Source organism: Trichoderma harzianum (assembly GCF_003025095.1).
Source record: "Trichoderma harzianum CBS 226.95 unplaced genomic scaffold M431scaffold_13, whole genome shotgun sequence".
Taxonomy (NCBI): Eukaryota; Fungi; Ascomycota; class Sordariomycetes; order Hypocreales; family Hypocreaceae; genus Trichoderma; species Trichoderma harzianum.
The window spans coordinates 718,497-734,702 of NW_020209261.1; the positions used below are offsets into that span (position 1 = coordinate 718,497).

The following is a 16,206-nucleotide window of genomic DNA, read 5'->3' on the forward strand; positions in this document are numbered from 1 at the left end:
CTTCAAGCGACAATGGCTCATCACGAAGATGGAAAGGAAGTTGTCGAGGACGGTTTCGACGTCTCGACACATCGCCCGTTTTCTACCGTCATGGAAGACGATGAAGGGAGTAAATCACCAATAGACAGAGACCCACGCGAAACACACTCGAGAGATTCCGACAATGACGCCAGCACTTTCCCCTCGGCTCTAAGTCGCTCCAACACATACGACGAAGAATCGATGGAGCAAGAGGACAAGACCGAGCTCAAACGAATTGCCACTGCGCTTTCTCGTCGACAATCTCAAGTTGCAGCACCTGCTCGCCGTCAATCAACGGGCCTTGGCACTGTTGACGAGTACGATGCCACTCTCGACCCTGACCGTCACGAATTCGATCTCTCGAAATGGTTGCTTCGATTCATCCGCGAACTCAACGAAAAGGGCCTCGCAGACCGTCAAATAGGCGTATCGTTTCGAAATCTCGACGTTTTTGGTTCCGGTAGTGCAATTCAGCTTCAAAATACAGTAGGCTCTGTTCTCACCGCACCACTGAGACTTGGAGAGTTCTTCAGCTTTGGCAAAAAGGAGCCAAAGCATATTCTTCACAATTTCAATGGGCTCGTCAAGAGCGGAGAGCTATTGGTTGTTCTAGGACGCCCAGGTTCTGGTTGCAGCACGCTCCTGAAATCGATTTGCGGCGAGTTACATGGCCTGAACATTGGAGAGAAGTCGGCCATCAGCTACAACGGCATCCCGCAAAAGCAGATGAAGAAGGAATTCAGAGGTGAAGCGATTTACAATCAAGAGGTACGTCTCTCGTCCAGCATCAAATCTGCTTTTACTCCTCGAATCTACTTATAACTCGTTGCTAATTTATCCCCCAGGTCGACAGACACTTTCCTCACCTTACTGTCGGGCAGACCCTCGAATTCGCCGCCTCAGTTCGAACACCATCCCATCGAGCCCACAACATGCCTCGCGCTGAATACTGCCGTTATATCGCCAAAGTAGTCATGGCAGCATTTGGCCTCTCACACACCTACAATACCAAAGTCGGCGATGATTTCATTCGTGGCGTATCTGGAGGTGAACGAAAGCGCGTCAGTATTGCGGAGATGGTTTTAGCCGGCTCGCCGTTTTCTGCTTGGGATAACAGGTTTGTCCAATATCACTTGTCTATTCATCGCCTTATCTAATTGGGTTTACAGCACTCGAGGTCTCGACTCAGCAACAGCGTTCAAATTCGTCAAAGCACTCCGGAATGCTGCCGATCTGGGCAATCTCGCAAACGCCGTTGCCATTTACCAGGCCAGCCAGGCCATCTACGATCTTTTCGACAAAGCGACAGTATTATACGATGGCCGTCAGATCTACTTTGGACCAGCGAGTAAAGCAAAGGCCTATTTCGAGAGACAAGGCTGGTACTGCCCCCCACGCCAAACAACTGGCGACTTCTTGACCTCTGTTACCAATCCGGTGGAGCGTCAGGCTCGTCAGGGAATGGAGATGAAAGTACCTCGAACTCCAGAAGACTTTGAGAGGCTTTGGCTAGAATCGCCTGAGTTCCGCGCTCTGCAGAAAGATCTTGATCGGTATGAAGAGCAATTTGGCGGCGAGCGCCAAGGCGAGAGTCTTGCGCATTTCCGCCAACAGAAGAACTTGAGGCAGGCTAAGAGAATGCGACCCAAGTCGCCGTACATCATCAGCATCCCAATGCAAGTAAAGTTCAATACCAAACGAGCCTATCAGCGCATATGGAATGATATCTACGCAACAATGGCATCCACCGTGGTTCAAATTGTCATGGCTCTCATCATCGGCTCCATATTCTTCGACACGCCTAATAATACAGACGGGTTCTACGCCAAAGGTTCGGTTTTGTTCGTGGCCATCTTACTCAATGCATTGACAGCGATATCGGAAATCAATAGTTTGTATGCACAGCGACCAATTGTTGAAAAACATGCCTCGTATGCATTCTATCATCCGGCCACCGAAGCAGCCGCGGGTATCGCTGCCGATATCCCCATCAAGTTCATTACTGCCTCGGTCTTCAACATCATCCTCTACTTCATGTCTGGCTTGAGGAGAACGCCATCGCAGTTCTTCATCTATTATCTTATTGGTTATGTCTCTATATTCGTCATGAGTGCCATTTTCAGAACGATGGCCGCCATTACCAGGACGGTTTCGCAGGCCATGTCGCTTGCTGGAATTTTGGTCCTCGCGCTTGTCATTTATACGGGATTTACCATTACAGTACCGACAATGCATCCTTGGTTCAGCTGGATTAGATGGATTAACCCGATTTACTACGCCTTCGAAATCCTAGTCGCAAACGAATTCCATGGTCAAGACTTCCCTTGTGGTAGTAGTTTTGTGCCACCGTATAACCCGACTGTCGGCGATTCTTTCATCTGCCCCGTTGCAGGCGCTGTTGCGGGTAGCACTACCGTCAGTGGCGACGCTTTTATTGCGACCAACTACGAGTATTATTATTCTCACGTGTGGCGTAACTTTGGTATTCTGATGGGATTTCTCTTCTTCTTCATGGCAGTGTATTTTATTGCTACGGAATTGAACTCGTCAACCTCAAGTACCGCCGAGGCCCTTGTTTTCCGGAGAGGCCACGTCCCTGCACACATTATGAAGGGTGAAAGTGGTCCTACTAGAACCGATGATGGGGTCGATGAGAAAGGTCTTCATGTCGTCAATACTAACGCCAATATTAACGGACTGGAACCTCAGACAGACCTTTTCACGTGGAGAAATGTTGTTTACGATATCAAGATTAAGAGCGAGGACCGCAGACTTTTGGATCATGTCTCGGGTTGGGTTAAGCCAGGCACATTGACCGCACTCATGGGTGTTAGTGGTGCAGGAAAGACGACCCTCCTCGATGTGCTCGCTCAGCGAACTACCATGGGCGTCATTACGGGCGATATGCTTGTCAATGGCAGGCCACGAGATCTTAGCTTCCAGAGGAAAACGGGCTATGTCCAACAACAGGGTAAGTCTAGAAGAGAAGAAACCTTTTTTTATTCGTTCATCGCGTACTGACGAAAATTAGATCTGCATCTGGAAACTGCTACAGTTCGCGAGAGTTTGCGATTCAGCGCCATGCTGCGTCAGCCGAAATCTGTCCCCAAGGCGGAGAAATACGCGTTTGTTGAAGAAGTCATCAAGATGCTCAACATGGAGGAGTTTGCCAATGCTGTTGTCGGTGTTCCGGGCGAAGGTCTCAACGTTGAGCAGCGAAAGCTCCTCACTATCGGAGTAGAACTCGCAGCCAAGCCGAAGTTACTGCTCTTCCTCGACGAACCTACCAGTGGTCTTGACTCTCAGAGTTCGTGGGCCATTTGCTCGTTCCTTCGCAAGCTTGCCGATTCTGGTCAAGCGATTCTCTGTACCGTCCATCAGCCCAGCGCCATCCTCTTCCAGACTTTTGATCGCTTGCTTTTCCTGGCCAAAGGCGGAAAGACGGTGTACTTTGGTAACATTGGTGACAACTCCCATACGCTTTTGAACTACTTTGAGCAACACGGAGCTCGCAAATGCGGCAACGAGGAGAACCCAGCCGAGTACATGCTCGAAATTGTAAACAACGGAGTCAATGACAAGGGCGAAGAATGGCCCTCTGTATGGAAGTCTAGTTCTGAGTTCGAGGCGGTCCAATCGGAACTTGATCGCCTCCATGAAGAGAAACTAGCCGAAGGCTCGACTGTAGAAGATGCGTCCTCTCAATCCGAGTTCGCCACGCCTTTCGCAACTCAGCTTTGGGAAGTTACATACCGAATCTTTCAACAGTATTGGCGCCTACCCAGCTACATCTTCGCCAAGTTTTTACTCGGCATTGCTGCAGGTCTGTTCATTGGGTTTTCGTTTTTCAATGCCAATTCCTCGTTGGCAGGAATGCAGAATGTGATTTTTTCCGTCTTCATGGTTACGACCATATTTTCTACCATTGTGCAACAGGTAAGATGGCTTTTGTCTAGTGTGCGAGTTCAAGTGTAAGCTAATGATACCTTCAGATTCAACCACTCTTTGTCACCCAAAGATCGCTGTACGAGGTCCGAGAGCGCCCAAGCAAAGCCTACTCATGGAAGGCTTTCATCCTTGCAAACGTTTTTGTCGAGATTCCCTATCAGATCATCATGGGCATCCTGGTCTTCGCCTGCTTCTACTACCCCGTTGTCGGCATACAGAGTTCCATCCGGCAGATTCTAGTCCTCTTGTTCATCATGCAGCTCTTCATCTTCGCAAGCTCGTTTGCTCACATGATCATTGTGGCTATGCCGGATGCGCAGACGGCTTCCGCCATTGTAACCTTCCTGGTCTTGATGAGCACGCTCTTCAACGGAGTGTTGCAGGTGCCTAGTGCGCTCCCGGGGTTCTGGCTATTTATGTGGCGCGTCTCAGTCTTTACGTACTGGGTTGCGGGTATAGTTGCAACGGAGCTCCACGGACGACAAATTATTTGTTCCCAGAGCGAGTTGTCCATCTTCAACCCGCCCTCCGGCCAGACTTGCGGCGAGTACCTGGCACCGTTCCTCCAGCAGGCACCGGGACAGCTGCAGAATCCTTCGTCCACGACGAATTGTGCATACTGCCAGCTTAGCAATGCAGACCAATATCTTGCAGGCTCAGAGATCTTTTGGAGTGACAGATGGCGCAACTACGGCATTGTTTGGGCGTATATTGTCTTCAACATCTTCACGGCCATTACCCTGTACTATCTCTTCCGGGTCAAGAAATGGAACAACCTCCACTTCCGACTTCCGTGGAAGAAGGCCTCAAAACAATGAATATGAGAGAAGCGTCAGAATAGGCTTGGATAGCCGTATTCTTGATTCCCGTTGGCTATTTTCTTGTTTATCGTTGTGTGTTTAGTGGCCAAAGTTGGGCATCTTTGAATTTCTTTCGTACAGATGCTGCATCTCGGTTACACGGTAGTACTAATCCGGGGAGCGTCGGTTCCATTTTCTTACAAGTAGATTTTTCATAGTCCTTTTTAGAATAATTCGAGTCGTTAGTGCTCCGCATTTATCGTATCTACCACGATGCTCGTATCGGCTCTGCTGCTCCCGCCAAGCGGCTATTGATGAACTACACGTTTTCCATCTAGCGTAACAGCATGTGAAATTAACAATAATTAGGCCTTATGCGGAATAGGTAATGCAACATTCCGCGGAGCTGCTAATGTGAAGGGAAGAGATTCCCCGAGAGATGTTGAGAAGTATGTATGAAGAGAGATAAGTTGCTACCCTACTCGGCATCGTGGGATCCGGATGGGCGTCTGTCACTCAGGATTTAGAGGTGGGTGGGATGTTTGGATTATTATCATAAACGCTGGGGTTTCAGAATAAGCTTCGTCACAAACAGAGATGCAAATTAAATGCCAAAGCAAATGCCGGGGAGCGAGGGCCGCGGCATGGCAGCTTCCGGCGGGCTTCGCAGAGCAGGGTGCTACCTGGGATGTGGTTGACATCTGCAGAGGGACGTCCATGGGAGACCTTTCTACAGAGTAAGCGTTTAGCAATCAAATTGGACAAATAATATGTGCACCCAACATGCGTCGGACTTTTACTACGAGCTGCATGTCCCAAAAAAGGGGGTTCACGCACAACCTGCAGCTGGTGCTGCGGCTAAATGCTTAGCAAGCGGCAAAGGAGCATAACAATAATTTGTCGCAGAAATTTGGTGAAGCAAGCCACGCGGAAGAGCGTTGCACTAGGGAAACTTATGGCCTAGCATATTGATGCAGCTTCTCTTGGCATACCTGTTATGGGTGTTGGCCTGCAAGTTTGCTTCCTTGTAAAGTTACTGGATATGGTAAACGCCAACCACCTTGTCGCCAACAGTCGCTTCTGTCGGAGATTTGACCCCAGCGCCGAGAAGCGACGTTGGAATTATATCCAGTGATCGGGATGGATTATCCGAAGGATTGAAAGGAATGCTTGGGCATCGGAGAGCGTCTCCGAGGTGGTGGAGATGAAAGCGGCTGATATTTAGTTGGTTAGAAATATTGTACTAATAGATGGATAGTGCAGTTTCCACGGAATTGATGCCGGTAGGCACAGCTTGGGGGCGGCTGATGGACTTGGCACGCAATCGATAAACATTGAATATTGAACGGTCTGTTTTGGTGTTTTGGATACCGTATCAGCGTGTGGCTCTGCTGGCGTGAAGTTACCCCTTCTTGACCTAGGAGAAGTGCTAAGAAGACGCCGGATGGTCAGTTAGTGCCTGGCTACGCAGTTCAATATCCTTTTTGCACAAGGGCGTCGGCTAGCTTGTCAGACGGAGAGAGGCGGATGGCGATGCTAGACACGACGTTCGATTTTCGGCTAATTTGACATTCCAAGGCACCTAGTGTTTGGTTGACTGTAACATCGCCACAGTGTTATTCAGAAGGGCATCGTACTGTGGATTTCATGCAAGTGGTAAGGGGAAGATAGAGATGATGCTCGTCTTTTGAATCATGGATCAGGTTTTGGGGCCTTTATCAGCTGTCGAGATGAATGTGTGGAGAGAATGGGTTTCATATGCAGGACTGTTATTTCTCCACGAACTTGCACGTGGTGCTCGTAAGAGCGTCTAAGTCCAGGGCCCCGGCCAGCTGTTTATTTGGCAGCGCAACAGACAGGGGTCACCGAACGCTGCTCTGGCATGGCATGAAGCTGATCCGAGCGCCAGAAACACCGGCCCTGGGCATTTGGCACGAAGGATCTGGTTCAGTTGCTGATTCATACGAGCGTGTCCACAGTGGCATCAAACTCTTATCGCCAGTTCCAGTTCTGGGCCTTCGCTTCGGTTGCCGGGGCTGGATATTGCAATGCAATGAAACGTGGCTGCATGAAGCTTGGAGGGATATGAGATGGATGGGAGGAAGGTGATACTGTACGGAGTACGGAGTATGGGGAGAGAAGCATCGAAATCTTGGTGTCTTGGGCGATGCTGGCTGAGACGGGGATGTAGTACAACGCCCAGGTACCGCCGAAAGAAGCGTCTAAGCCGAATCAGGTTACGCCCACCTGAGTGCTTTGCATCGGCCTAAAAGTGTCAGCGACGGAATCGTTCCTGCCAATCTACAGTACCATCGGTCGGTTGCGCTTTCCGCCAGTGTTCTGTTTCAACGGATGACTAAGTCGTTCTGGTACCGACGGTGCTTCTGTGGCTGAATACAAGCGAGAGACGAGATTCGCAACTTTCCCAACTCTTCTCAAGCGTCGCCGCCACGCCAAATGCAAAATGGCCCCAAAACCCACTGCCAAGTGCAAAGTGGACGCGCGAGTCGCAAGAGGCGCTACTAGGCAGGATCGGGGCTACTCTAGGCATCCTGATTTTCGCGTTTACGGGCTGATCATGCCGATGGACGGTCCGTCTGTCAGTGGCCCGGCCCTGCGCAAGTTGAGTGCAAAACTGACTCGTGTTCAGCTAGGTAGTTTGGAGGATTCGATGGCCATCGGCAGGGAAATGGGATACCGAGAGGCCTGACGAGCGTTTGTGTGCTCGTATTGCGCTGAACGCAAGCTACGGGCGTACTCACGACTCGACGGTTGGTTCGTGCGTGCTTGGCCTGGCCTTGGCCCTGGACCTGCAGTTCTTGGAAACGGCACTTGGGCGATGGGGTTGCATTTGCAGTAGCACTGCTACTCTGCCAGTCCAGCCGGAGAATAGTCCAGGGGCAGGCTGTCACCCACCATCTGGAGATTCTGATGCCACCTCCCGTGCATGGCTGTGCCATCGGCAAACAACGCTGGCTGTCGATATAGTACAGTAAGCGGCCTCAGGGGATCAAATCAATAGTGCTTCTGTCAACGATTCAGCTTTGCCAGGGGGGTTGAGCTCGCCACTTATGAAGCTGTCATCATTTTCCAACAACCAGGGCCTGCCTCTCTGCCTTGGAATAATAGCGCTTGAAGCTTCTGCACTTCCCCTGGTCGGATCATAGACGCGGCCGCGGATTTTGCTAGGTGCGAAAGGGGAGGCAATCAAGCAGCTCGCAGTACATGTGGCAAGTACTCGCTCAGGTGCAAAGGGCGAGGTGTGGCGTGCGCTGGGCTGGGCCTTTCTGAAATCCGATGGGTCCCAGGCTAACGGCTGCATGAACGGTAGTTTTCTCTCTCATCAGTGGTTTTGTGACCTATCGCTGCGTAGCAAGGGTGGCCCTTTATCGTGCAGGTGGCATGATGAAATTTGACAGCATCCAGGCCGGCCAAGGGCATCAAGCATTCCGCCGCATTGATCAAGCATGAATTGAGGCATCAGATTCAAGCGAGAAGCGAGTGATTCAAGCGCAGAACACAAGACGACGTGTCACGAAAAAAAGGCTCAAGCTAATCGAGCCGCCGTTGATGATGCTCAGGGCCCACGAAGCAAAAGTGACGGCGCTATCGACGGCTCGACAACCCGCGTCAAGTTCTAAACTGGCCTCCTTTCCGCGTCAATCAGCCATCCACAATGCCATATTGGGCTACGTGCTTGTCAAGCAAAAACATGCAGTCCCTTGCAGCCCCTCAATCATCGATCCTTACTTGACGTGACGGGGACAAGATGGCCTAGAACGCTTGCCCGGCAACCTCGTGCTTCAGACGAACGTACGAGTACAGTACAGTATGCTTCGTATTGGCACTGATATTATCCCACCGGGCACACGCGGCTGTTTCGGGGCCTTCCGCGCTGCATGCCTCGCGTCCAAATATTGATTGGCCGCGAGGCGAGCTATGGATAGGCACTGTTCTTGTTACTGTCGAGAGCTCGCTTAGGTTGGCCCTCAAGGTCAAACTTCTTCGACATGACAAACCGATTCTCCGCATTAAAAAAACTTGAGAAATCTTCAACAAAATTGCCCACAAAAGTGGTCGATACGGGCCTGCTGAAGCGTCCGAAGCAACGCCTGTGATTAAGTGGCGCCGCTGGCTGACTTTGATTCGTTTTGAGACTTGAGAGGGGCCCTCGTTAGCCTATCGGCTCTCTTCGTGGCGTGTCCCAGCCAGCCGGTTTTGGTAATTCTTGTACCCCCTGTGCGTGTTGGACACACTGTCTGCAACAACCTCCCCACTGCTGGCGGGTTTACAGAACTAAGGTTGAGATGTGCCGGAACGAGTAAAGGCACACACACCACAGTGCTTGACCAGCCAGACAGCTAGCATGAGCAAATAGGAGATTTCATTGTGGTGGGCACCAGAGTTTCCCCCAATCCCTCACAGTACGTGTTCTCATGTGCGAGTAGCAAGCTGAGCTCGTCCGCCGGGTTTGGGCCGATGTGAGCGATGTCTATGGCCGTCCCATGTCGCAGCCACACCACCCCCCCATCGGTCTTCTGGAACCAAGCCCTTCCTTGGCCGAGCTTCTTTTCCCAGCATGATCCCGGCTCTAGCGGCGGCGCAGATGCTTTGACGCAGAGAATTTTGTGGGCAGCAAGGACGGACGGAGCCTCCCGGCACAAGCCATTGATTGAGTGCTCACATATTCGTACAGTACTTGTATATGCAAGGCCCTCGCCACCCGCTGGATCGATCTCTTAAATATCAACAGTTTCTTTTCTTTTTCGGCAGTGCCGCTCCGTTGTGGATGACTGTTTATATGTAGGAGCTGTGCCTGTTGTATCACGCACAAGCCATACGGGAGGCCCGGGCGACGTTTCCTACGTCCAACAGCACAGCCCCCGTCCTCACTATCGACCAACAGCAGAAGTAGTCGTCTCTGCTCATATTTGGGACGATGGTCGACCCCCGTATTCAGCAGGCAATCGCCAACGGCACAGTCCCGGATGGTATTACCGCTGAATACCTGAGCGAATCTCGCGATGGCCCCTCGATTGTCGGCATCGTTTTCGTCACAGCGTTGACCTTTGTGGTCGTTTGCACGCGATTGATATCCCGATCATGCATCGTGCGACGCGTGGGCATTGATGATGCACTGGCTACCTTGTCATTAGTACGCCACCAACACGGCTTCTTCTTCATTCGCATTGCTCCTCTTGCTGACTTGCTTCGTTTGTGCCCTGATAGGCTCTGCTGATATGCTTTGTTGGATTGAGCATTGAGCTGATCAACTTGGGGTCTGGGAGGCACTTTGCCTTTATCGAATACATCATGGACGTTCCCACGGTTCTCCGGACGCAGGTGCTAGATTTCGTCGCGCACATCATCTACACGACAGCCCTGCTCCTATGTCGTGTATCGGGTCTCGCCTTCTACCAGAGAGTCTGTGGACAGCACAACAACTTCCAGCTCGCAATCAAGATTGTGTTTGGTATCCTGGTTGCCGGGTTTCTGCCCCAGATCTTCTTGCTCATCTTCCATTGTAAGCCGGTCACGGGCTACTGGCCGTACGGTTGGGAGCCCGTTGCTCCCCGGTATACTTGCCTGCAATGGGGCGTGGTTTACAGTGTCAACTCTTCTGTCTCGCTTCTTTGCGATCTGCTCTTGTTTGGCATTCCAATTGCCATGCTGCGAACGTTGGAGATGTCTCGGAAGCGAAAGATCCAGTTGGCCGGAATTCTACTGCCCGGTGTTGCGTAAGTGTCACCATCTTATCGGCGAGTCGTCGAACCAAGACAGCCAGCTTTGGGATATTAAGCAGCGTTTACTGACTAGTTGGTTACACAGGGTCATTGCCATTTCGATTACTCGACTTGTCCTCGTCATCCTGGGCCAGTGGGAGAGTGACGAGTCTTGGTCGTACGATCCCATGCTTGGTGTGGAAGCGTCTGAGATTGGAGCCACACTGATTGCTCTGTCTGTACCGGGAGCCAAGCCGCTCTTTGACAAGGTGTTCTTCAAGAAGGACGATAGCCAGACAAGCGGTGCATCACATTACGGCCGCAAGACCAACACTTTTCGGTCTCGAGGGACTGCTCTTAGCACGCTGAGGCTCCAGTCGGGCAGCCAGCACAGCATACTGGGAAGCCAGGAGGATGGAAACGAGGGCGGCAAATACGGCCCTGAGGCCGTGGCAACCACCGGCAGCAGGCGTGCCAACGATCAAGACGGCATCTACGTACAGATGGACTTCGAACTGAAAGAAGCTCGGCTCAATACGAATACGACTGCGAGCCTGGATAGCCGGTGAAAGAAGAAAAAATAAAAAATAAAAATTGGGAGGAATTAGCGATTTCTGATTTACACTTTTCCTTTCTCTCATCTGCCCTTTGTTCGCGCTGTACATCTATTTCTTTTTTCCGAGTTACGATTTGCGATTCTTCTTGTTCCGATTTTTTTTTGTGTCACGACTCTTACACTTCTAATGTTTCATATATCAATTGCCCTGCAATCATGAATGAGAGTGCGGAAAAAAAAGCACTGATTATGATGAGCTTGTTCGGCTCGGTGTGGGTTGGGGCCTCTGCCTGTTAGCTCTGTTTTTTTGCGCAAACCAAGCCAGCCAGTGTTGATACCCCCAAATTGGGCTGGTTCTCTGTTCTTGTGGGTTTTATTCATAGATTTCTCAAATTTGGATAAAAAGACGAACTGATGGCAGAAATGAAATGAAATGGAAACCGAAATTTCAACAACAGATGGTGCAGTTCCCCGCCTTGAAGACTGAAGGTGCTTTTGTGAAGTGACGTGCGGCCAGCAATTATACGAAGTTTCGGCGAACTAAAGGGTCAAAAGGGTCCTCAACCTCCATCTGACGATAATGACTAACGAAAAGAGTCCAAGTCTCCACGTGGGCCGAGTCAGTCGAGAATGCACGAGGCCCTGCAGCTGCATGCAGAAGCTGGAGGGGGGGAACAAAGGGGGACGTGGAGAAGAGAAGATTCCACGAGCATTCCGTGCCGACAGAAGAAGAGGTCGAATAGGATTAACGACAAGGTGGAAACGGCCAACCACAGGCCGTGCTCGGGAGCTGATGCCGTGGGATTTCGCCTGTCGGGTTTCTTCTTCTTCTATTCCTTCTTTCTTCTCTGCTTGCGTCTCCAGCAGAGCCCTGCATACTGGGGGGGTTCGTTCCTTTTCCCTTGCATATTGCATCGACTATTGATGCAGAGGCCCACCCGTCAAGAGTCAAGATGTCATCGATGCCGGCCCTCGGTGACCCAAGCTTTCGCTCCGACAGCTGCAAACTGAGCTGAATCGTTCGTACAGGTCAGATCAGGTATGCCGCATTGCATTGCGCTGCGTTGCGTTGCAATCTCGCCGGCTGGGCCGGAGCTTTATTGGAGCCCACCTTTGTTCGTTTTCTGTGCTGTAGGCTGAGCAGAGCAGGCTGGGATCTTTTTCTCACTTGTTAATTTTTCTTTCCTTTGCCTGAAGAATGGGGAACTGGGGGCGCAGGGATTGTAGTTCGTCATGCCATGGCTGTCCATCTGAGTCTTTTGCCCTTGTTCTGGCGCTTCTCTCGCTTGGTTAGGTGGTATTTGGGCCTGTATACGATATACCTCCGATTGGATCGGGTCATTTCGCTCTGCTCGCCCTCCTCGTCATGGTTCTTTTCCAAATCTACGAGTTACCAGTATATTGGCTCACTTAACATGGGGGGGTTTATCCGGGTCAACCAGCATATGAAATGTCGTATTTAGTTTGCCTGCCGTCAAGAGACTTAGTCCTCTAGCGTCTCGTTACGCTCCGTATTAGGACAGTCTCCCTCATTTCTCTTCCTGCTTCTCTCTAGACAGCGGCCCTTGGGTGATGCCATCCGTGGTTAGAGCGGATTTCCTGATTAATTCATGTCCTCAATGCTCCAGCGGGAGCGAACGAGAGGCCGCAATGCGTTGATTGGATGGCCGGCGAATGACATTCTGGGGCCACTCCTCGGTCAGGTTGCGGTGCCGCTACCGCACCAGCTAGCGGGCTGAGGCGCCCCATCTGGTGCGTGGCCAGCAGGGAAGGGCCCCTGTAGGAGGTCGCTAAGGATGCGCGGCGGCGGCGCTGCAGCCGCTGGAGGGCGCGCTGAAGGCGAGGTGAGGCGAAGGTTTGGCGACGTCCAGGTCATTTTTTCGCCATCTGATTGCATGCAATTTCTCATTTTGGAGCGGTGTCGTTCGTTCGGGGAGCTCCATCTTGCATCTTGCTAGCCAGGCGTGAAGCTCAGGTTAGCCGTAGCCGTCTATCCGATCCATCAATCTCGAGGTGAGCGAGCGGTCTGTCTGCTCTATACTAGTATTATAGTGATGGAGTCCGCAATTGATTGCCTGCTTGTGCCTAGTCGTCCTGGGTTTGTTTTCTTTTAATACCCTGGACAGTCGCTCGCCGTCTCCGAAACCTCTTCCATTCCTCTCACCTCTCCCTCCTCACCTCCTCCCCTTCTCTCTTCCTCTTTGATATCTTGAATTACTTCTTCTTGATATCATCTTCTTCCTCTCTTCTTTGGCATCTTGACAATCCCCGTCGTTCGCCATGAAGTACCAACTCACCCTGTCCGCCCTCGTTGCGGGTGCGGCCGCGCTCGATGTGTCGCAGGTGTTCCCCATGACGCCCAACCTGATCCCTCTGCAGAAGAATGCCGGCTCGGACAATTTGTTCCCCATGGCCGACTGCTTCGGCTTCAAGCTGCACGAGGCCACCATCGACCAGATGCAGGCCGCCATGACCCACGGCAATCTGTCGTCGGTCCAGCTGGTCAGCTGCTACCTGACGCGCCAGCTCCAGACCCAGCAGTATCTCAAGTAAGAATCTCAATTAGTTTGTCTCTCTTTGTTGCTTCCATTCGTTATTTATTTCTTTTTCTTTGGATGATCGCAATCGGATCGATCTTGACTCGCGTCGATCATAATTTTCCCGGGGGGCTGGGCTATGGCTTGGCTTTAACTTCGCTTCGCCTTGGTGGCGCAAAGTGGTGCGACATCAAGACGAAGATCTCCCATACACCCTTTTGCTTGGACTCACGTGTCTTTCAAGCTTCAAGCTTCGTATTATCAAAATCGTTCATGACTAACATCATCATCTTCCAGTGCCATCATCCAGATCAACCCCGACCTCTTCGCCATTGCCTCCCAGCGCGATGCTGAGCGCAAGGCTGGCAAGGTCCGAGGCCCTCTGCACGGCATCCCCTTCATCGTCAAGGACAACATCGCCAGCAAGGACAACCTGGAGACTTGCTCTGGCAGTTGGGCCCTCCTCGGCAACATCGTGCCCCGCGATGCCTTTGTCGTCAAGAAGCTGCGTGATGCCGGTGCCGTTCTCTTCGGCAAGGCTGCGCTGTCTGAGTGGGCCGACATGCGAAGCAACAACTACTCCGAGGGTTACTCTGGTCGCGGTGGCCAGTGCCGAAGCGCTTACAACTTGACTGTCAACCCCGGTGGCAGCAGTTCCGGCAGCGGTGTCGGTGTTGGAGCCAACGTCATTGCCTTTGCTCTGGGCACTGAGACCGACGGCAGTGGTGAGTAGAGTGTGGCGCTACAAGAAATAAGCTTCTGTCATTGTGTTTTGCGTGCTGACACTCGTGCAACAGTCATCAACCCTGCCCAGCGTAACGCCATTGTCGGCATCAAGCCCACCGTTGGTCTGACATCCCGCAACGGTGTCATTCCCGAGTCCGAGCACCAAGATTCCGTCGGTACCTTTGGCCGCACTGTTCGCGATGCTACCTATGCTCTCGATGCTATTTACGGTATTGACACCAGAGACAACTACACCCTGGCTCAGAAGGGCCTGACCCCCAAGGGCGGATATGCTCAGTTCCTGTCCAACCGCACTGCCCTCAAGGGTGCTACTTTCGGTATCCCCTGGAACAGCTTCTGGGTCTACGCCGATCCCGAGCAGCAGAAGATCCTGACCAGCATCTTGACCCTCATCAAGTCTGCCGGCGCCACCATCATCAACAACACCGAGATCACGAACTACCAGACCCTCGTCAGCCCCGACGGCTGGAACTGGGACTACGGCACCACCCGTGGTTTCCCCAACGAGTCCGAGTACACCTACATCAAGGTTGATTTCTACAACAACATCAAGTCTTACCTTGCCGAGCTCAACAACACCAAGATCCGCTCTCTCGAGGATATTGTCGAATACAACAACAAGTACACCGGAACCGAGGGTGGTTACCCCATGCCCAACGGCACTCCTGCTTTCTGGTCCGGCCAGGACGGTTTCCTCGCTTCCCTCGAGACCAAGGGCATCAAGGACAAGACCTACTGGGAGGCGCTCGAGTTCTGCCAGTCCTCCACCCGTAACGGTATCAACGACGCTCTCACCTACCAGGGCAAGAAGCTGGACGGTCTCCTCGTCCCTCCTGATGTTGCCCAGAGCATCCAGATCCCCGCCCAGGCCGGTTACCCTGCCATCACTATTCCCGCTGGCATCCACTCCGACTCTGGCATGCCCTTTGGCCTGGCTATCCTGCAGACCGCCTTTGGTGAGGATAAGCTGGTCAAGTATGCCAGCGCCATTGAGGACCTGCAGAAGAACAGCAACACATCTTACAAGCGAACCCTGCCCCAGTGGCGCGGCTACCTTGAGAGGAACCTTGCTGTCCCTCTGTAAATGGGGGCAGAGAAGGGAGCCCTGAGGAAAGAATTAAAAAAAAAAGACAAAAAAGAGCCATGTCGTAATGATGCATGCATTTGTATATAGCTATACAAATATACACATACCTACATAGATAATGAGTATTACTAATTAATGTCAAACTTTTCATATGCCACTCAGATGTGATATGACTTTATGATTAAGTGATGCGCGTCACTCTCTCGTTATTCCTTATACTTCTCTTGCTACCCGGTAGTTGGAATAGTGGAAACATATTATCGAGTTATAGGATTTCTTTCTTTCGACGTATGTGACATGTATATACGTCGCTAAGAATTAATTGCTTGGATAAACGGATTTTAGCACCTATCTATGGTAGATTGCGGTGGCATATGAAGATTGTGAGGTTGTTTATATTCTAGTGCGGTACTCATGTAGCATGGAGGTCCACTTGGTTCAGCCGCATTGAAACATAAAAGCATGAAAAGCGCTATAGCAGCATATGGAGCCCAAACATCGGAGAGATTACACATCTTCAGTATGACTTGCTATTCTAACTTGCCCCCTAAGTCAAGTCCTTGTTATTCATCACCTTTTGACATTATTAATAGCACTACTATCTGCAAAAGAGATCGCTGCGAATAGTTGGACCTCTATGTGATGTAGGTGTTGTGAAAAAGTTCTCAATAGAGCTGAGTTTCTTCTTTTGTGGCTAACTTGCCGCACTGATTAATCTATGAGGAATAATTGACACACAGCTAACATCGAATATTATGTTCCATTTCGTAGCTATACTACAGATGAT

General features: G+C 51.3%; 3 protein-coding genes across 3 annotated transcripts; all 3 read left to right on the forward strand.

Moving 5' to 3' along the window:
- Positions 1 to 222: 222 nt before the first annotated feature.
- M431DRAFT_499017 (hypothetical protein) lies at positions 223 to 4,787 on the forward strand (the record flags this gene model as incomplete). Its single annotated transcript, XM_024917751.1, has 5 exons — positions 223 to 789; positions 867 to 1,138; positions 1,191 to 2,992; positions 3,053 to 3,957; positions 4,014 to 4,787. 5 exons carry the CDS (start codon positions 223 to 225, stop codon positions 4,785 to 4,787), a joined length of 4,320 nt encoding a protein of 1,439 aa, XP_024770570.1.
- A 4,921-nt stretch (positions 4,788 to 9,708) lies between these two features.
- M431DRAFT_485593 (hypothetical protein) lies at positions 9,709 to 11,061 on the forward strand (the record flags this gene model as incomplete). The annotated part of the gene is made up of 3 exons (XM_024916300.1): positions 9,709 to 9,924; positions 9,999 to 10,507; positions 10,599 to 11,061. The coding sequence occupies 3 exons, from the start codon at positions 9,709 to 9,711 to the stop codon at positions 11,059 to 11,061; spliced, it is 1,188 nt and encodes a 395-aa protein (XP_024770571.1).
- Positions 11,062 to 13,211: 2,150 nt separating this feature from the next.
- On the forward strand, positions 13,212 to 15,556 carry M431DRAFT_511791 (hypothetical protein). The gene is made up of 3 exons (XM_024919731.1): positions 13,212 to 13,597; positions 13,883 to 14,310; positions 14,383 to 15,556. Exons 1-3 carry the CDS (start codon positions 13,329 to 13,331, stop codon positions 15,414 to 15,416), a joined length of 1,731 nt encoding a protein of 576 aa, XP_024770572.1. The 5' UTR covers positions 13,212 to 13,328; the 3' UTR covers positions 15,417 to 15,556.
- Positions 15,557 to 16,206: the final 650 nt, after the last annotated feature.